The sequence below is a fragment of the Tachyglossus aculeatus genome, chromosome 20, assembly GCF_015852505.1.
Source record: "Tachyglossus aculeatus isolate mTacAcu1 chromosome 20, mTacAcu1.pri, whole genome shotgun sequence".
Classification (NCBI taxonomy): domain Eukaryota; kingdom Metazoa; phylum Chordata; class Mammalia; order Monotremata; family Tachyglossidae; genus Tachyglossus; species Tachyglossus aculeatus.
In genome coordinates, this window is record NC_052085.1 from 584,037 (window position 1) to 605,085 (window position 21,049).

Here is a 21,049-nt window from a genome sequence, read left to right on the forward strand (position 1 = left end):
GTGTCCGCCACTAGAACACCCCGGGGAGAAGAGGAGACATACTATGGTGACTCCCGGGCTGCCATGTTCTCTGAAGCCCATGGCAAGAACAGCCCCAATACTCAGGCCCTTTCACAGATGTGCCAATTAACTCAGGAATTCCAGTTGGCTTAGGGACTGCAGGATGACCATCCCCCTCTCGGGAGACAAGGTGCTCATGTTTCCTAACCAAGTGTCAATAGCTCAGATCTGCAGAGGGTATCTACTTCAGAGAGCTACTAGACCTTGAACGCAAGAGGGGACATCGAGAACCCAACAATGGGTTCTTCACGCTTCGTGAGTAAGGAGGGAAGAGTCAGATCAGCTCTAAAGAGGCTAACATTCACATTACAGGCTGCTGAGTAGGGAAATCAAGACCTCTAGACCTCTCTGGTCCTTAAAGATTTTCCTCCATCGCAAAAGGATTGCCCCTTTCACCGCCTGGGTTTGAGATGCCTGTCTGTCCAACCTAAGATTTTTTCCATAAAGTGCAGAGGAAAGCTTCTCCCCTGGAGGACTCTCACCTTTGAGGAACCTTCCTCCAGGGAGTCCTTTTCTTTGATTTCTTACAGCGCTCCTAGAGAAATAGGTTTCCAAAGAAGAAGGAGCTATTTTCTAAGTTGGAAGAAAGAGAAAAGAGAGAAACGATTCAGACCAGAGATCTGGGAGGGCTCCAAAGTCAGCATCTGGAGAAATCAATGCAATTCTTTGGCATGACATTTGCCCGACAGGCCAAGCTGAACCCACCTAGCCCAACTCTGCTCAAGACCGCTGAAGCACCCTGGGGATGTGGAGGTCAAGAGAAAAATTTTTTTAAATCTCCTTCATGTCTTCTGCCAAAACACCAACACAAAACTAGGAGCGGGGAGGGACTGAAAGAAAAGGAAAACAAATTCAAAAGCCAAAGAACAGGAAGTGAAAGAAATGAGGAGAAAAGTAAAAAGAAGCAGACAATATTTAACCTAAGAACAGACAGAAGAAATTTAGGAGGAGAGGAGGGTAAAGACATAGAGAAAGTCTTTCCCTTAAGTTTCTGAACATTTTCGGTACCTGATGCATATACAGTGAAATCAAACTGTTGAACAAGAGTGTGAAAATACTGATTTGTGATTGACTGCCACCTGTATGAGAAGTCTTCTGAGAGGAATTACCTCTTCTGTGCTGGTGGCAACTGAATAAGGAATTAAAAGATTGTCTGTGCAGTTCAGATGTAAACATTAATGTAACATAAGGCTTTTCAGTCCATCAATGATTAAGGCCGTAACACATTTAGTCAAAAAATTTTTTTTCTGTATTTCATTTCCCAATAAAGTGACTGGCAGAATTACTGGTGGATTTAGCAGCATTCCCCCCCTCACCCCACCACCCTCGCCCACCACTTCCCGCCCAAAAAGAGTTGACAAAAATGCACTCCCTGCATTAGCCCAAACTAAGAAAAGTCAGCAACATGAAATTAAGTGAATATTCCAGGGGGAAGATGGGAGGACCAGCAATCTCCACTGACAGGAGCAAGCACAACCCTCCTGCAGGGTTCCCGGCTGGCAATGGAACCAGCCGACGCAGCCTTGGGAAACACTGAGCACCACGGTTCACCTTAACCTACACCTAGCTGACAAGCCATAAAGAGCACTGAGGACCAGTTTTTTTTTTTTTGGAGGGGGGAGGGAGGGTTGGGGGAGCAGGGGGAGATGACTAACGGATGACAACACTGTTTAGTTCCCTTGGTTTATCGGAGGGGATTAGGAAAGGTCAGGGAGGGAGAAAGAATCGGTGTAAGTAGCTGGGGCAGGCACTTTGTTTCGTTGTTATCACTGGAAAAATCTCTTTATTGGGGTTTCAACATGCACACACCACCAGACTCTAACCACTGGGCAAAAAAAAATCCACATCCATTTTCTGGAACACCCCTCTTTTTTGGATTCTAAATTACTTTAAAGCTGCAGCCCCGGCATGAAAACATGCCTGGGGTTGGGGGGGGAGGATTAAGGATAATGAGGGAGGACCAAAGCATAGCTTACATCTGCAGTGGCTTTCAACCGCAGAGGTGGACGACTGGACAAAGAGATGCAGTCTTTAGATATACTAAATACACTGTCTTCTGGACACTGCAATCAGAACGGTTTTGTGGTAGTTGGGACTGAACTGCAGCCCAAGAGGGGGAGCTGGCAATTTTGCTGTCAAATATTTGTTACATACTAACTTTGCTGGATGACTCAAATAAAACATTGCCTCTTTCTAGACTGCCCAGCGAACTGGTGGGGATAAGCAAAGTCAGGGATGAAGGCAGTGAAAGGGAACCTAGCATTAAACCAGCCACAGCAGCAGCAGCAGCAGCGGTAGCTGCCTTAAAAGATCGGTACCCTCAGGGGACAGAGAGCCGGCTGAGGCAGGGCAGTAACCCTGGGCACACGTCCGGATAGGCCAGTAACCCCAGGTGGTGGCCACACCTGTTTCTCAAGGGTGGACAGGAGGACGATGGAAGAAAACCACCAGCAACTAACAGAAACAATAGGGAAAAATCACTGACACGACAAGAAAGGTTACACCTGAAAGACTACTCCAGGGTCTCTAATATATTTCTTTGAAGCAAGAAGGAAAGCGAGCTCCATGTTACACTCAAAAAAATGCCTGCAGAGATTTTGAGCTTGTTCTTTTAAAAACACAGACCCAGAGACATGACAATTAATTTTGAGCCCATGAAGAAAATTCATCCATTCATTTGAAGACAACACTGAGAATCATTAGATCAGGCTGGGCTCAAAGTGCCCAAGGCTTTTCTTGCACCCGCTGCCTAGAAATGATAAAGGAAGTGTCGGCTAGGTGACCCTTCGATGTTTGCAGGGCTACATAGTGGAATCTTCATCTTCCGTCTCACTGAGCAACTAAACTGGAAACTTGGTTTTAAGGCCCCAGCTAAAGATATTTCTAAACAGCGCTAAGCAGACCACGACCCTGAATGGGCAAACAGTTTAGGTGCCTGTTACCTTTGAGGCAAATATTTAATCCGCTTAGTACAGTGCTCTGCACATAGAAAGTTCTCTATAAATACAACTGAATGAATGAATCCACTTCAGATTATGTATTTTTAATTAAAAGCTAAACATATTTTCAACAGGTGACCTCTTTCAAATAGCGACCCACCAAGTAGGCACTGCTGTTTTCTGGGCAAAATGTCTTCTAATTCAACACCACGACCACAAAAAACCCCAAAAACAACAAAACGAGAAATGGATGCTTACCCAAAATGTGTTTGCAAACTGCAAATGGCGATTTTGATTTCCTAAATGATAAGAATATGTGCTCTGCATGCTGGCGTTGTTCATTATTGACCATGGAAGGTGGTGCCTTAAGGTAAAAAAAAAAAAAAAGTATTTAATGAGCAGTTGATAAGATAGTCGACCCATCACTCATACAAAGGCATCTGATTTTCTGTTTTGCTCAGGCCAGGTACACCCTCTAAATTTCTAAGCCCCAGAAGAACTATGTTAACGTCACGATTCAAAGGAAAACTTCAGAAAAGAGCAGTCCCAAGTACCCTTGCTCCCAAAGCCTGAAGTTATCCACACCTGTCAGCAGGCCAGATGCCCCCCAACTATTCTCCCCTTCCCAGCTGACCGCCCAGAGAGCAAACCTCAACTTGCCCACCGCTAGCCTACTGGGAAGGTTGTACTGCACAGTGCAGGGTGCAGCAAGAAGCCCAGGGACTGGCCCCTAACAAAGATCTTCCTGTTCTTCTTTGGGCCTGCTGGCTTCCTTAAGCTGCTCTTACCGTTGATGATCATTTTCTCTCATTGTTTAAAGGCTCTGTCCTCCCCCTCAGGGACTGGGTCCCACCTGATTATCATGGTTCTAACCACTTTTCAAACTGGGTTTTGCAGAGTAAATACTCAATAAATACCCTAATGGCAAATTATCACTTGGGGTTTATTGCTCTGACCAAAGAAGCAGCAAAAAGTCGACCTTTTAAATAAGCTTTTCCCTCTGAAATCTCCCACCACTCAAATACTAAGTTTCAAGCTCTTTCAACTCCAATGTTTCCTTATTTCACTCTGACAAAACACTAAATGCTAAAACTTGTTGGGGAGAGCTCCTAGCCCAAAATCCTTTACCTTCAAATCAAAGAAACGCACCCAACATTCTAATTCCTTTTGAGGGGGGCTGATAGATCCAGTACCAGTTGGCCCATTTTGAATTATCCACAAAACAACGGACTTTACATTTTCCTCAGCAAGAACAGCCATCCCCCCCACCCCCCAACACACAAATCTATCCATGTTACTAAGCTCATTTCTTATGGCTCGCTCGGACCAAGGGCGGAAAATCCTTTTTTGTTCTACAGTATTTATTGATTAAAAGATTGCTTTATTTTGACCATCAGCAGGAGAAAACCCCTTCACGTCTGAAGCGTCATATTTCCTCTGAAAATTTCCCACAGAACACTCACCCCCAGGGTGGGCTTTTCCCTGGGAAGCACCTGGGGGCTTCCCCCACCCTCCCAACAGCAACTAACTCAGTCTCCAGGAAATCGGTACCTGCCCTTAACAACTGACATCATCTCCCCCTTTTAGACTATGAGCCCACTGTTGGGTAGGGATTGCCTCTATATGTTGCCAACTTGTACTTCCCAAGCGCTTAGTACAGTGCTCTGCACACAGTAAGCGCTCAATAAATACGATTGATGATGATGATCCCAGTGAAACCTGGGAAGGGTAGACATTTACATTTGCCCATAAAGCAGCCTGGAGGTAAAAAAAAAAAATACCAAAGCTCTTGAGGGAGGAGCTGGGAGAACATAGTAATTCCTAGAAATGTTGAAACTTTGTGTTGGGGAAATTCTTAGACTTTACAGTACCTTCAGTCATTCAATTCTCAACATTTTCTTCCCAAAAAAGAGCATGCACTCTTCTGTCAATCTCGAGGTCCTCGTCAAACCAAATCGGAAATTTTGATTCTTTGGAATGACTCCAGGTATCTCTTCTGAATACTACTAAACCACAGCGACAGGGACCACTACCGGCAGGGTCATAGCGCCCTCTGCAGTCCAGTGCTGCAAGTTCCCAGTTGGCCTCCAGTAGTTTGGCCAACAACAACAACAACAACAACAACAACAACAACAAAAATCACATTCCCCCATGTCTGAAAATGCTCCCCCCCTACAGATTTCACTTGCAAACTCTTCCCGGGCTTCTCCACTGAGGGATTCTCTTCTCTCTAGCATTCAACCTTACTGCTCACAAGTCGGTTCCCCTGCCACAAGTGTTTCCCCAAGCGTGGTTGGGTGGAAAGAGCACAGACTTGGGAGTCAGAGGATAGGGGTTCTAATTCTGGCTCTGCCACTTCCCGACTGTGTGACCCTGGGCAAGCCGCTTGACTTCTCTGTGCCCGTTACCTCATCTGTAAAATGGGGATTAGGGCTGTGAGCCACACGAGGGGCAACCTAATTACCGTGTATCCACCCCAGCGCGTCGAAGAGTGCCTGGCACATAGTAAGCGCTTAAATACCAGAATTATTATTATTAATAATAATAATAATCATCATCATCAATCGGATTTATTGAGCGCTTACTGTGTGCAGAGCACTGTACTAAGCGCTTGGGAAGTACAAATTGGCAACATATAGAGACAGTCCCTACCCAACAGTGGGCTCACAGTCTAAAAGGGGGGGACAGAGAACAAAACCAAACATATTAACAAAATAGAATAGAATAGATACGTACAAGTAAAATAAATAAATAAATAAATAAATAGAGTAATAAATATGTACAAACATATATACATATATACAGGTGCTGTGGGGAAGGGAAGGAGGTAAGATGGTATTTGTTAGGCACTTACTAAGTGCTGAGCACTGTTCTAAGCGCCAATTTTTAAGCACTTGGTCTAGAAGGCCGCGGGAAAAGGGAGGAATGCTCTTGCCACGGCATTCAATTGTCCAGGGGATGAAGCAGTGGCGGAAGAAACAGTTGTGGGTCCCGGAGGGAAATGCTATTTCTCCTTCACACCGGGTCTGTCAGGCCGCGATGCCCCGAGGTCTGGGATAGTTGACTAAAAACCAACATTGCCACTTTGGTGCAAAACCGGGCAGGTGTATGTCTGAAATAATGATTAAAGTGAGATTTTTTGTTTTCAACCATTGCATCCCAGTTCCTCACTCGTGCGGAAAACCTTGAATGGACCTAATAAGTTTTAAATTAACACTGGGACTGGATACTCTAGGGAAGGTACTCTCCAATGTACTAGGTACAGTGCTTTACACACAGTAAGCACTCAATAAATCATCAATCGTATTTATTGAGCGCGTACTGTGTGCAGAGCACTGTACTAAGCGCTTAATAATAAATAAATAATAATAATAATAATAATAAATACAACTGAAAGAATGAATGAAAGGTATTCCTGAAAAACAAATCCTTTCCAACTTCATCTTCCTCTCTCTGTGAAATCATCTAGAGACTTTACAGTCAAGAGAACAGTTAATCCGATCTTCTGCCTCAGGCAGCAACATACCCAGAACACCCCAGAAAGATGCCTGCCCATTCATTGTTCCAGGAAGAACATCACCAGCCCTTCTCAGAAAAATACCGGCCATTCATGAATGTCCTGGGGAAGGCAAACGAGCTCTTCCCAGAAAGCTGCTGCCCATTCAATGATGTCACAAGGTCGGCATTCTAGAGCTCTTCCTAAAAAGACACCAGTCCGTTCAATACTTTCTCCATCCCTTTCCGAAAAGAGGTCTAATGTCACAAGTTCTAGATCCTTGCCTAGAAATATGCCTGTCATGCAATTATGTCTCAAGGAAAGCATTCTTGATCCCTTCCCTGGAAGAGATTTGTCCAATAATGTCATAGGGAGAGACTTCTTGAATTCCTCCCAGAATAATGCCTGTGTACTCAAAGGCATCAAGGGCAAGTTCAGGATTCCCTTCCTCAGCACATTTTAGAACATCCTACCAGTTCAATAACAAAGTCCTCCTCTTGTTACAGTCTTGTTATTCACTGCTGTCACTAATGTGGTGCAGACCCCACTGCCAATCTGGGACAGTGGGAATCATCACTGAAGAATCATAATTCTTCCTACACTTGACACTTACAAAAAATAGTTTATCTTTCTCCAGAAAGGAATTCCAGTTAGTACAGCATGCTCATAGGAGTTTAGGATACTACTACCTAAACAAAAGGAAGTACTTCTGTGTTTCAAGTTACACCAAAATACCTGGCTCCACCACCTCTCGGCTCTTCTTGCCTTTGGTGCTCTTATAAATTTTTTTAATTTTGCCACTTGTATTTCCTTTTATGCTGCAGTCCTGCAGTCTCACCTCCTCCAGGAGGTGTTCCCTGATTAATCTCCTCCAGCTGCATCAATCTTACAACTAGTCTTTCAGCTCTTCCACTTATACACCTACCTGTAGCACTTGTGTGCCCTCCATTTTACATTAATTTGCACTTTTTGATCTATTTTGCAATTCCTTTGGGAGACTGTCAAACAGAGTGTGGCAGCAGCATGTTGTCAAGTTCCAGATTAAGCTAAAGGTGGATGGACCTATAGCGCTGTCTGATCTTCCCTACTGCTCTAAGGCCTGGACCCCACACAGGAACCACAACTGGCTTCTCGAGCGGATGCATCAACATCATTTTACGAGCTACCTCCACTATCATTCATTCAATCAGTCGTATTTATTGAGCGCTTACTGGGTGCAGAGCACTGTACTAAGCGCTTGGGAAGTCGGCAACATATAGAGACGGTCCCTATCCAACAACGGGGTCGCAGTCTACAAGGGGGAGAAAAACAAGACAAAACATGTAGACAGGTGGCAACGCAAGATCACAAGCAAACCCATGAAGTTCTTCAACCTACAGAAAGCCTCCTGGTACTAATGCTATGCTCACCTAAACACAGCTGCACTGGATGGGACAGGTAAAGAAGAATGAGTGACAGCAGAAACTGATATGAAGCTTCACACAAGGCTGCACCTCGGCTGAAAACTGGGAGTCGGTCGCTGAGGAGAGACAAGCACGGCACAATGCTGTCAAGAAAGGAGTTGCTCCTGAGCAAAAGCTCCGTGTGAGCCCGCTGTTGGGTAGAGACCGTCTCTATATGTCGCCAACTTGTACTTCCCAAGCGCTTAGTACAGTGCTCTGCACACAGTAAGCGCTCAATAAATACGATTGATGATGATGATGATGCTCGATAAATTCCACTGATTGGGGGAAAAAAAATACCAAACCAGCACCAGATTCTGAAACATCAGGCAACACAAACATGTGTCCCCTGTATTCACAGAAAACTCACTGACTGTGAAGTTCATCTCTGAAGGCGTGTGGGGCTGAAAAGACTAATTCCAGATCCGGTCCCAGCAACACTGGGCCCACAAAATGGTTTTTCCTTGTTGTCGTCCCCGTACCGTCTTCCCCGTACTCTATTTGTAGCACCTGGTGCTCTTTTCTCTTTTGCCGCCTTGTCTCTCTCCATACGAAGCTTTTGCTCAGACAGCCAATCCCTTCTTGATGGCAGTGTGCCCTGTGGGTCTGTCCTCGGCAGCTGGGAAGCAGTGTGGCCTAGTGGAAAGAGCCTGGACGTCGGAGTCAGAGGACTTGGGTTCTAATCCTGGCTCCGCCACTTACCTGCTAGGTGGCCCAGAGCAAGTCACCTCACTTCTTTGTGCCTCAGTTTCCTCAAATGTAAAATGAGGATTCAATACCTATTCTCCCTCCTTCAGCTGTGAATCCCACATGGGGCCTGATCATCTTGCATCTTCTCCAGCACTCAGTACAGAGCTTACCAAGTACCAGAATTATTATTATTGCCAGTTTTCAGCTGGATTGCAGCATTGTCTGAGGCTTTGTTTGACAGTGCCCTTCTTTTGCCTTCCTTGCTTTTGTTTCATATCCAGCAGCTGTATACCCTGGGTATCCTCTTATGCTTATTGCACTCACATGTCTCACCAAACAGAGCTCTGTTAACCTGTGGTCAGTACTATTTAGACACAAGAACACATAATCTCAAATAATCTCAAATTCTGAGAATTCGGGATATAAATCTGACGTATGGGAATAGAAATTTTTTCTAACACACTATCCAGAACTAGAAAGAGTTAAGTTTGGAAACTATCACTTAAATATGTGAACAGCGCACTACTTGCCAATTTTATCCCATTCCCCAAAAAGATGGTGGAATTCTTGGTAATTCCATTCAAGTGTTAGCTGAATACCTGTGTGCAGAGCACTGAAAGAAGCACTTGGAAGAAAGTCAAACTATCTACCAGACACACTTAAAATGCTCTGAGATGCTCCTTCGGAATAGCTTCTGGAACATTAACTACAAGTGAAAGGCAACTCTTATTATACTCGTGCTGTTTGATGTTCCTTTTTTTACCCTTCTTCCTGTACAGTTGCCAAAAAACTTTCAAAACACCAAATGTTGACCTTCCCACTGGAGAAAATGCACACTCACCTAATGGAATACAAAATAGGCACTTACGTGATTTCAACAGAATTTCTGCTAGTCATTAATACATTTTAAAGGAGGCTTACTTCACACATTTTCATAATAGAAAATAAGTGAGTTTTTCTGAAATTACACCAGACAATGGAAATGCTAGGTTATAATCAAAGGAATCTCTCCCCCGCTATTTAATTTACTGGAGAAATGTTAACGAGCTCCTCACTGAATCTGTTTACCCCACCCCTGGTCTAAATTATGGTTCAATTTCTATGCCTGAGAAATCAGGAAGTGGCCACCTCACTTTTCCATGAGTGAGTTTATCTAAATTTAGGATACTCTCTCCATCAATCAAAGGTATTTATTGAGCACTTACTGTGTGGACCACTGTACTAAGCTTGGGAGACTACAACAGAAATGGCAGGCGTGATCCCTGCCCACAAGGAGTTTACAATCTACTGGAGATAACAGATATTAAAATCTATTAGGGATAGGGGAAATAGTAGAGTAGGATAGATTGGGAATTGGAAATCCTAAAATGAATTGACTATTTTATTGGCAGTTATTCGAGTGATCTTCCAACTAACTCTGCCGTGAAGGTGAAGGAAATTCAGCAAACCTACAACCAGGAATGAAATTAAGAATACCTACACCAAACTTCTGCCACAGCTCCTTAGTGGAAAAACTCAGGCAAGTAACAGTGTAGTCAAAGTAGATGGAAAAGAACACTACTGCCTTTCTACACTTTACAGCCTATGCACCCCACAGGAGAGCAGAGGGCTGGTTAAATATCTTGAACTTATTAACAAGACTGCTTAGGACATTCTCTTGGTACTCCCAAAAGGGTAAAATGGAGATAACTCTTGTTCACCAAGTGTTCTGTTATCATTCCCATTTACGCTGCAAATTCCTATAGGCAGGGATTGAACCAAATGTTTTTAGTATGTCTAGTACACCCCAAAGTAAAGGCTGTTGAAGCTAAGGATTCCCAAAATGCTGCTCTGAGTTTTTATTTCACAACACATCACTTCTCCTCACCCCCTGATCTTACAGATACGGGCATGTGTATCTATGTCTATAGCTGTCCTTTGTTTTCACCAAGGACGGTGAAGTACAGCTATTGAATGTGGCCGAAATGGCCAATGCGGTATCCAGAGTCTCGGCCTCACTGGGTACACAGAATGTCATTTGTTGCGGTGTCGCACTTTAACGTTTGTGCCCTCGGCACGTTACCATGACATAGTATGTCATTAGTTCACGGGACACTCTACTGGAGCAGCAGAACCAAATTCCCCAAACAGTATCTTCTCACGGAGGCTCAGATCCCAATTTCTCACTGAAACAGAAAGCTCTAATGCAGTTTCAAATAGTTTTAGGAAGTCTGAGCTGATGCTTGTGTACCTTGCTACATCAACAGGTATTTATCGAACGCCTGTGAGCACAGGCCTATATAAGGCCCTCAGAGAGGTTAGGAAAACACAAAAGTCGCCATTCTGGCCCTGAAGGAGTTTACCATTTAATGGGAATCTGGGATATCTACTGATCCTTCCTTCTTTCATGATTTGGGCAGAGCTGTCTTCTATACTATTTATTTTATTTTGTTAGTATGTTTGGTTTTGTTCTCTGTCTCCCCCTTTTAGACTGTGAGCCCACTGTTGGGTAGGGACTGTCTCTATATGTTGCCAACTTGTACTTCCCAAGCGCTTAGTACAGTGCTCTGCACACAGTAAGCGCTCAATAAATACGATTGATGATGATGATGATGATGTAAGCTCGCTGTAGGCAGGGGACATGACTACCAACTGTTATACTGTACTCTCCCAAGCGCCTGGTACAGTGTTCTCCTCACAGTAAGCACTCAATAAATACTACTGATTACTTTTTATCCATTTATCCAGAGAAGCAGCGTGGCTCATTGGAAAGAGCATGGCCTTTGGAGTCAGAGGTCACGGGTTCAAATTCCGGCTCCGCCACTTGTCAGCTGCGTGACTTTGGGCAAGTCACAACTTCAGTGGGCCTCAGTTACCTCATCTGTAAAATGGGGATGAAGACTGTGAGCCCCCCGTGGGACAATCTGATCACCTTGTAATCTCCCCAGCGCTTAGAACATGGTTTGCACATAGTAATCGCTTAATAAATGCTATCATTATTATTATTATTATTGTCCTCTCCTGAATCCATTCAAGATCAATGCCCAAATAAACGAAATGGAGAAAAAAAAAGACATAAGGCAACAAGACAGTTGCAGCATCAGTTCTTCGTGCTACAAGATGCTTTTGCCCCATCTGAACTTTCACAAATTCTACAGACAAAAGTCTAATTCCAAAACCAGCAGCTCCAATCCCGCTTTTACTAAACAGCAGCACTTTTCCTGGCTAGCTTTCTGGATGGATTTCGGCTTCCAAAGGACCCTTCACTTCCCTCCCTAGGTTGGCGATCCTCAACACCGGACCCGCGCAGGGGTTGGGTGAAGGAGCGGGTGCGAGGGACCCTTGGGACTGGGACAGGGCTCTTGACGTAAAGACTAAGTCCCCCTTTTCCTCAACTCCCCCTCCCCGTCACCCCGACTCTCTCCCTTTGCTCTTCCCCTCCTCCCTGCCCCACAGCACTTGTGTATATATGTACATATCTATCATTCTATTTATTTATATTAATGCTTGTGTACCTCGTTTGATGGGTATATATCTATAATTCTATAATTCTATTTATTTATATTAATGCTTGTGTACCTCTTTTGATGGGTATATATCTATAATTCTATAATTCATTGCACTCAATAAATACGATTGATGATGATGATGATGATAAATGGGGATTAAATACCTATTCCACCGTGAGCTTTCTTTGGGACAAGAACTGTGTCCAATTAACTTATATCTACCTCTGCGTTTAGTACAGTGCTTGGTACACAATAATTATTCTAGACTGTGAGCCCGTTGTTGGGTAGGGACCGTCTCTATATGTTGCCAACTTGTACTTCCCAAGCGCTTAGTACAGTGCTCTGCACACAGTAAGCGCTCAATAAATATGATTGAATGAATGAATGAATTCTACTTATTTATGTAGATGCCTGTTTACTTGCTTTGATGTCTGTCTCCCCTCTTCTAGACTGTAAGCCCGGTGTGGGCAGAGATTCATTTATTCAATCGTATTTATTGAGTGCTTATCGTGTGCAGAGTACTGTACTAAGCGTCTGTCTCTAAGGGACTGTCTCTCTTTATTGATGAACTGCACTTTCCAAGCGCTTTGTTGGGGAAACAGCGTGCCTTAGTCAAAAGAGCACGGGCTTGGGAGTCGGAGGACGTGAGTTCCAATCCCAGCTCTGCCAGTTCTCTGCTGTGTGCCCTTGGGCAGGCCACTTAACTTCTCTGTGCCTCAGCTGCCTCATCCGTATAATGGAGATTAAGACTGTGAGCCCCAAGTGGGACAAACTGATTACCTTGTAACCACCCCAGCACTTAGAACAGTGCTTGGCGCATAGTAAGCTTTTAACAAAGTGTTTAAGGGCATAAGACAGTTGCAGCATCAGTTCTTCGTGCTACAAGACACTTTTGCCCCAACTGAACTTCCACAAATTCTACAGTCAGAAGTCTAATTCCAAAACCAGCAGCTCCAAGCCCGCTTTTACTAAACAGCAGCACTTTTCCTGGCTAGCTTTCTGGATGGATTTCGGCTTCCAAAGGACCCTTCACCTCCCTCCCTAGGTTGGCAATCCTCAACACCGAATAATAATAATAATAATAATAATACTGGTATTTATTAAGCGCTTACTGTGTGCAAAGCATTGTTCTAAGCGTAGGGGAGGTTACAAGGTAATCAGGTTGTCCCACGGGGGGCTAATAATAATACCATACTAATAATGAATGAATAAAGGGGCATCGGGGTCCTCTCGGATGCTCAAGAGAGAAGCAGCGTGACTCAGTGTAAAGAGTACGGGCTTTGGAGTCAGAGGTCATGGGTTCAAATCCCGATTCCGCCACTTGTCAGCCGTGTGACTGTGGGCAAATCACTTCACTTCTCTGTGCCTCAAGTGACCTCATCTGTAAAATGGGGATGAAAACTCTGAGCCCGCCGTGGGACAACCTGATCACCTCGTAGCCTCCCCAGTGCTTAGAAACAGTGCTTTGCACATAGTCAGCGCTTAATAAAATGCCATTATTACTATTACGCTCGGAGTAGGACAAAGGGCCTGCTCAGATGACCTTGCTCCAAAAAGGTCCCCTCTCTGGCCCATGTGGTGCAGGCGGCGGCCACCCCAGAAGTGGCTGCATTTCAGGGGGGAAGGGAGCAGCGGGGCCCGTAAGGTGGAGGGGAGAAGGCCTTCCCAGCCTGAGCCCCCTCCTTCCTCTCCCCCTCCTCCCCTGCCTTACCTCCTTCCCCTCCCCACAGCACCTGTATATATGTACATATGTTTGTACATATTTATTACTCTATTTTATTTGTACATATTTATTCTACTTATTTTATTTTGTTAATATGTTTTGTTTTGTTCTCTGTCTCCCCCTTCTAGACTGTGAGCCCACTGTTGAGTAGGGACTGTCTCTATATGTTGCCAACTTGTACTTCCCGAGCACTTAGTACAGTGCTCTGCACACAGTAAGCGCTCAGTAAATATGATTGAATGAATGAATGAGCCCACTGTTGGGTAGGGACCGTCTCTACATGTTGCCACCTTGTACTTCCCAAGCGCTTAGTACGGTGCTCTGCACACAGTAGGCACTCAATAAATACGACTGAATGAATGAATGAGCCCACCGTTGGGTAGGGGCCGTCTCTACATGTTGCCCGCTTGTACTTCCCGAGCGCTTAGTACGGTGCTCTGCACACAGGAAGCGCTCAATAAATATGGTTGAATCAATCAATTGTATGTAGTGAGCGCTTCCTGTGTGCAGAGCACCGTACTAAGCGCTTGGGAAGTACAAACTGGCAACATATAGAGACAGTCCCCACCCAACAGTGGGCTCACAGTCTAAAAGGGGGAGACAGAGAACAAAACCAAACATACCAACAAAATAAAATAAATGGAATAGATATGTACAAGTGAAATAGAGTAATAAATATGTACAAGTATATATATACATATATATATACACACAGTAAGCGCTCAATAAATACGATTGATGATGATGATGATATAAGCGCTCAATAAATACAATTGAATGAATGAATGAATGAGCCCACTGTTGGGTAGGGGCCGTCTCTGTATGTTGCCACCTTGTACTTCCCAAGCGCTTAGTACGGTGCTCTGCACACAGTAGGCGCTCACTACATACGATTGAATGAATGAACGAGAAGGAAGAGGCGATGATAATAATAATAATAATGTTAAGCGCTTACTATGTGCAAAGCACTGTTCTAAGCGCTGGGAGGGGGGGATACAATGTGATCTGTTCTCTGTTCTGTTCTCTGTCTCCCCCTTTTAGACTGTGAGCCCACTGTTGGGTAGGGACTGTCTCTATGTGATGCCAATTTGTACTTCCCAAGCGCTTAGTACAGTGCTCTGCACATAGTAAGCGCTCAATAAATACGACTGATTGATTGATTGATTGATCAAGTTGCCTCACGTGGGGCTCACAGTCTTCACCCCCCATTTTTACAGATGAGGGCACCGAGGCTCAGAGAAGTGAAGCGACCTGCCCAAGGTCACACAGCAGACTTGGGGTGGGGCCGGGATTCGAACCCACGTGGCCCCCGGGACCCCCGGCCCGGACCCGTGAGCCCACTGTTGGGTAAGGACTGTCTCTCTATGGTGCCAACTTGGACTTCCCAAGCGCTTAGTACAGTGTTCTGCACACAGTAAGCGCTCAATAAATACGATTGATTGATTGATTGATTGATTGACCCCGGGGCGCCACGAGGCGACGACAGGCTCCCCCCCACCCCCACCCCAGGCTGAGGAGGGGCAACGGAGAAGCAGCGTGGCTCAGTGGAAAGAGCCCGGCCTTTGGAGTCCGAGGTCATGGGTTCAAATCGCGCCTCCGCCAACTGGGTGCCTTTGGGCCGGTCACTTCACTTCTCCGGGCCTCAGTTCCCTCATCTGGAAAATGGGGGTGACGCCTGGGAGGCTCCCGCGGGACAACCTGGTTACCTTGCATCTCCCCCGGCGCTCAGAACAGCGGTTCGCACGTAGTAAGCGCTTGATAAATGCCGTTATTATTATTATTATTATAATAAACGGGGCCGTTCCCAGGGGCCGGGGCCGGGCGGGGGGGGGGAGAGGCCGTCGGGGGGGCGGAGGGCCCCGGGGCCCCGGGGGGGGGTCCTCACCATGAGGACTTTGGCCGCGTTCTCCAGCTGAGCGATGACTTCGGGAGCCCCCAGCACCGCCGCCGCCGCCGCCGCCGCCGCCATCATGGTCTCTGTTCAATGACGCGCCATGCGGGGCATTGTGGGAGCCGGCGCCCAGGGCCCCCCCCCCCCCCCCCCCCCCCCGGCCCGCCCCGCCCCCGGGCCCGGCCGCCCTCGGCCCTCCGCCCGCCCGCCCCCCAGGCTGGGCCCGGCCCCGGGAGGGTCGGTCCGCCCGGCCGGCCGCCGGGCAGGCAGGAGGCAGCGCGCGGTCCGGCCCCTGCCCGGCCCGGGCAAACCCAGAGCGCGGCCCCGGCCCCGCGGACGTCACCCCGGCCCCGGCCCCGCCCGACGCGCCTCTCGGCCCCTCCGAGTCCCCTCAGCCCTCACGTGGCCCCTCGGACTCGTCCCCGGCTGCCCGACGCCCCTCAAACGCTCTCCTTGAGCTGGCTCCCCTCAGTCCCTCACATGTCACCTCGGGCTCTCTCCCGAGTCCCCTCAGCCCCTCACATGTCCCCTCGGGCTCATCCCTGGGTCCCCTCGGCCTGTCACATGGCCCCTCAGGCTCACTCCCCGAGTCCCCTCGGCCCCTCACATGGCCCCCTCGGGCTCATCCCCTCAGTCCCTCACATGTCCCCTCAGGCTCGTCCCCAAGTCCCCTCGACCCTTCACATGGCCCCTCGGGCTCATCCCCGGGTCCCCTCAGCCCCTCCCATGGCCCCTCGGGCTCACTCCCCGAGTCCCCTCGGCCCCTCACATGGCCCCCTCGGGCTCATCCCCTCAGTCCCTCACATGGCCCCTCAGGCTCGTCCCCGAGTCCCCTCGGCCCCTCACATGGCCCCTCGGGCTCATCCCTGGGTCCCCTCAGCCCCTCCCATGGCCCCTCGGGCTCACTCCCCGAGTCCCCTCAGCCCCTCACATGGCCCCCTCGGGCTCGTCCACTCAGTCCCTCACATGTCCCCTCAGGCTTGTCCCCGAGTCCCCTCGGCCCGTCACATGTCCCCTCGGGCTCATCCCTGGGTCCCCTCAGTCCCTCACATGGCCCCTCGGGCTCAGTCCCCGAGTCCCCTCAGCCCCTCACATGGCCCCCTCGGGCTCATCCCCTCAGCCCCTCACATGGCCCCTCAGGCTCATCCCCGAGTCCCCCCGGCCCGTCACAAGTCCCCTCGGCCTCATCCCTGGGTCCCCTCAGCCCCTCACATGGCCCCTCGGGCTCACTCCCCGAGTCCCCTCAGCCCCTCACATGGCCCCCTCGGGCTCATCCCCTCAGCCCCTCACATGGCCCCCTCGGGCTCATCCCCTCAGTCCCTCACATGTCCCCTCAGGCTCGTCCCCGAGTCCCCTCGGCCCCTCACATGGCCCCTCGGGCTCATCCCCGGGTCCCCTCGGCCCGTCACATGGCCCCTCGGGCTCATCCCTGGGTCCCCTCGGCCCGTCACATGGCCCCTCGGGCTCATCCCTGGGTCCCCTCGGCCCGTCACATGGCCCCTCGGGCTCATCCCTGGGTCCCCTCGGCCTGTCACATGGCCCCTCGGGCTCACTCCCCGAGTCCCCTCAGCCCCTCACATGGCCCCCTCAGGCTCATCCCCTCAGTCCCTCACATGGCCCCTCAGGCTCGTCCCCGAGTCCCCTCAGCCCCTCACATGGCCCCTCAGGCTCGTCCCCGAGTCCCCTCAGCCCCTCACATGGCCCCTCAGGCTCGTCCCCGAGTCCCCTCGGCCCTTCACATGGCCCCTCGGGCTCATCCCTGGGTCCCCTCAGCCCCTCACATGGCCCCTCAGGCTCACTCCCCGAGTCCCCTCAGCCCCTCACATGGCCCCTCAGGCTCACTCCCCGAGTCCCCTCAGCCCCTCACGTGGCCCCCTCAGGCTCATCCCTTCAGTCCCTCACATGGCCCCTCGGGCTCGTCCCCGAGTCCCCTCGGCCCGTCACATGGCCCCTCGGGCTCATCCCCGGGTCCCCTCGGCCCATCACATGGCCCCTCGGGCTCATCCCTGGGTCCCCTCAGCCCCTCACATGGTCCCTCAGGCTCACTCCCCGAGTCCCCTCAGCCCCTCACATGGCCCCCTCGGGCTCATCCCCTCAGTCCCTCACATGGCCCCTCGGGCTCGTCTTCCCGAGTCCCCTCGTCCCCCCACATGTCCCCTCGGGCTCGCTCCCGAGTCCCCTCAGCCCCTCGCATGGCCCCTTGGGCTCATCCCCTCAGCCCCTCAGATGGCCCCTCGGGCTAGTTCCCCGAGTCCCCTCAGCCCCTCACAGTCATTCATTCAATCGTATTCATTGAGCACTTACTGTATGCAGATCACTGTAGTAAGCGCTTGAAAAGCACAATCATTGTCCCTTCGGGCTCGGCCCCGGGTCCCCTCGGGTTCTCACATGGCCCCTCGGGCTCCGCCCCGAGTCCCCTCAGCCATCACATGGCCCCCCGGACTCGTCCCCGGGTGCCCGCCGCCCCTCAAACGCTCTCCTTGGGCTCGCTCCCGGCTCCCCTCAGCCCCTCACATGGCCTCTCACATGGCCCCTCGGGCTCACTCCCAAGTCCCCTCGGCCCCTCACATGTCCCCTCGGGCTCGCTCCCGAGTCCCCTCGGCCCCTCACATGGCCCCTCGGGCCGTCACATGGCCCCTCACATGTCCCCTCAGGCTCGGCCCCAAGTCCCCTCAGCCCTCACATGGCCCCTCAGACTCATCCCCGGGTGCCCGCCACCCCTCAAATGCTCTCCTTGGGCTCGCTCCCGGGTCCCCTCAGCCCCTCACGTGGCCCCTCAGGCTCGGCCCCGAGTCCCCTCGGCCCCTCCCATGGCCCCTCGGGCTCGGCCCCGGGTCCCCTCAGCCCCTCACGTGGCCCCTCGGGCTCATCCCCGGGTCCCCTCAGCCCCTCACACTCATTCATTCAATCATATTTATTGAGCACTTACTGTGTGCAGAGCACTACTAGCACTTGAAAAGTACAATCATTGTCCCTCAGGCTCGGCCCCAGGTCCCCTCAGCCCCTCACATGTCAATCAATCAATTGTATTTATTGAGCACTTACTGTGTGCAGAGCACCGTACTAAGCACTTGGGAAGTACAAGTTGGCAACGTATAGAGACGGTCCCTACCCAACAGCGGGCTCTCAGTCTAGAGACTCGACTGTCCCCTCACATGTCCCCTCGGGCTCGTCCCCAAGTCCCCTCGGCCCCTCACATGGCCCCTCGGGCTCATCCCCGGGTCCCCTCAGCCCCTCACATTCATTCATTCAATCGTATTCATTGAGCGCTTACTGTGTGCAGATCACTGTACTAAGCGCTTGAAAAGTACAATCATTGTCCCCTCGGCCCCTCACATGTCCCCTGGGGCTCGCTCCCGAGTCCCCTCAGCCCCTCACATGTCCCCTCAGGCTCATCCCCGGGTCGCCTCAGCCCCTCACATGGCCCCTCGGGCTCGTCCCCGGGTCCCCTCAGCCCCCTCTTAATTCTTAATGGTATTGGTGAAGCGCTTACTATGCGCCAAGGGTTGTATTTAGCGCTGGGTAGATACAAAGTAATCGGGTTGGACATAGTCCCTGTCCCACATGGGGCTCATCATCTTAATTTCCCTTTTACAGGTGGGGTAACTGAGGCACGGAGAAGTGAAGCGACTTGTCCAAGACTGTGAGCCCCTTTTTGGGTCGGGACCGTCTCTATACGTTGCCGACTTGTACTTCCCGAGCGCTTAGTACAGTGCTCTGCACACAGTAAGCGCTCAATACGATTGAATGAATGAATGAAAAGTGGCAGAGTCAGAACTAGAACTCAGGTCCTTCTATTTATTTATTTATTTTACTTGTACATATCTATTCTATTTATTTTATTTTGTTAGTATGTTTGGTTTTGTTCTCTGTCTCCTCTTTTTAGACTGTGAGCCCACTGTTGGGTAGGGACTGTCTCTATATGTTGCCAACTTGTACTTCCCAAGCGCTTAGGATAGTGCTCTGCACACAGTAAGCGCTCAATAAATACAATTGATTGATTGATTGACTCTCAGGCCCGGGCTCTATCCACTTCCCCATTCATTTGCCTCTCTCCTCCTCCTGCTGAAAAAAGTAGATGTTTTGTTGCTGTTATTCTTGTGGGGGTTTTTTTTCCCCTTGTTTTTTGCAAGAAAGTAGAATCCCGGATCTGCCCTGTGACCTTGGGCAAGTCACTTCCCTTCTCTGTGCTTCTGTTCCCTCATCTGTAAAATCAATCAATCAATCGTATTTATTGAGCGCTTACTGTGTGCAGAGCACTGTACTAAGCGCTTGGGAAGTACAAGTTGGCAACGTATAGAGACAGTCCCTACCCAACAGTGGGCTCACAGTCTAAAAGGGATTGAGTAAAATGAGGATTGAGACTGTGAGCCCCCCCGTGGGACAACCTGATCCCCTTGTTAACCTCCCCAGCGCTTAGAACAGTGCTTTGCACATAGTAAGCGCTTGATAAATGCTACCATTAAATTAAATTAAATTAAAAGATCACCACACCACACCCCACGCCAGTACGACCCTTACTGAGCCACTCTGTGCATCATGCTCAACAATGGTTTACCAGTTGGGCCTGGGCAGAGTAATGTCTGGTGTGGTGGGGTGGGCCTGTGTGGCGAGGGTGAGGGGCTGTCGTATCATGGGGTTTGGGGAGCTGAGGTCTTACGGCTTTGATCTTTGTGGAGAGGGTGACAGAGGCATCAGCGGCAAGTTGTAGGAGCTGTTGGGGGCTTAGGCCTGTTGCTGGGACCCCTCCAATAGCGATGGAGGTAGTGACCCCACCACCTAACCCTCTATCTAGCCAAAAGTCTCCCGCTGCCTCTCTCCCTACAAAGACATGTATCCCAGACCAACTCACTCCGCTGTTCCCAAAGGGCCAGGGGAAGCAGTATGGCCTAGTGGATAAATCACGGCCCTGGAAGTCAGAAGGGCCTGGATTCTAATCCTAGCTCCGCCACTTGACTGCTGTGTGACCTTGTGAAGTCACTTAACTTCTCTGCACCTCAGTTACCTCATCTATAAAATAGGGATTAAGACTGCAAGCCCCATGTGGGACAGGGACTGTGTCTGACCTCATTACCTTGTATTATTACTCTATTCATTTATTTATTTTATTACTCTATTTATTTATTTTATTTGTACATATCTATTCTATTTTATTTTGTTAGTATGTTTGGTTTTGTTCTCTGTCTCCCCCTTTTAGACTGTGAGCCCACTGTTGGGTAGGGACTGTCTCTATATGTTGCCAATTTGTACTTCCCAAGCGCTTAGTACAGTGCTCTGCACATAGTAAGCACTCAATAAATACAATTGATGATGATGATGA

The 21,049-nt window shown here is 49.2% G+C and overlaps 1 protein-coding gene across 2 annotated transcripts in view; it reads right to left on the reverse strand.

Annotated features, from left to right (window-relative positions):
- The window catches only part of XPO4 (exportin 4), a 60,986-nt gene extending 45,176 nt beyond the window's left edge, over window positions 1-15,810 (reverse strand). Inside the window, exons 1-2 of one of the 2 annotated variants that reach the window (XM_038762003.1) lie at window positions 15,724-15,810; window positions 3,258-3,363 (exon numbers count right to left, since the gene is read on the reverse strand). In XM_038762003.1, coding sequence (XP_038617931.1) covers window positions 3,258-3,363; window positions 15,724-15,810 — 193 coding nt within the window. Of the gene's footprint in view, window positions 1-3,257; window positions 3,364-6,525; window positions 6,612-15,723 lie in introns of those variants that run through there. The other variant, XM_038762004.1, reaches the window with a different exon arrangement.
- Between the last annotated feature and the right edge of the window lie 5,239 nt (window positions 15,811-21,049).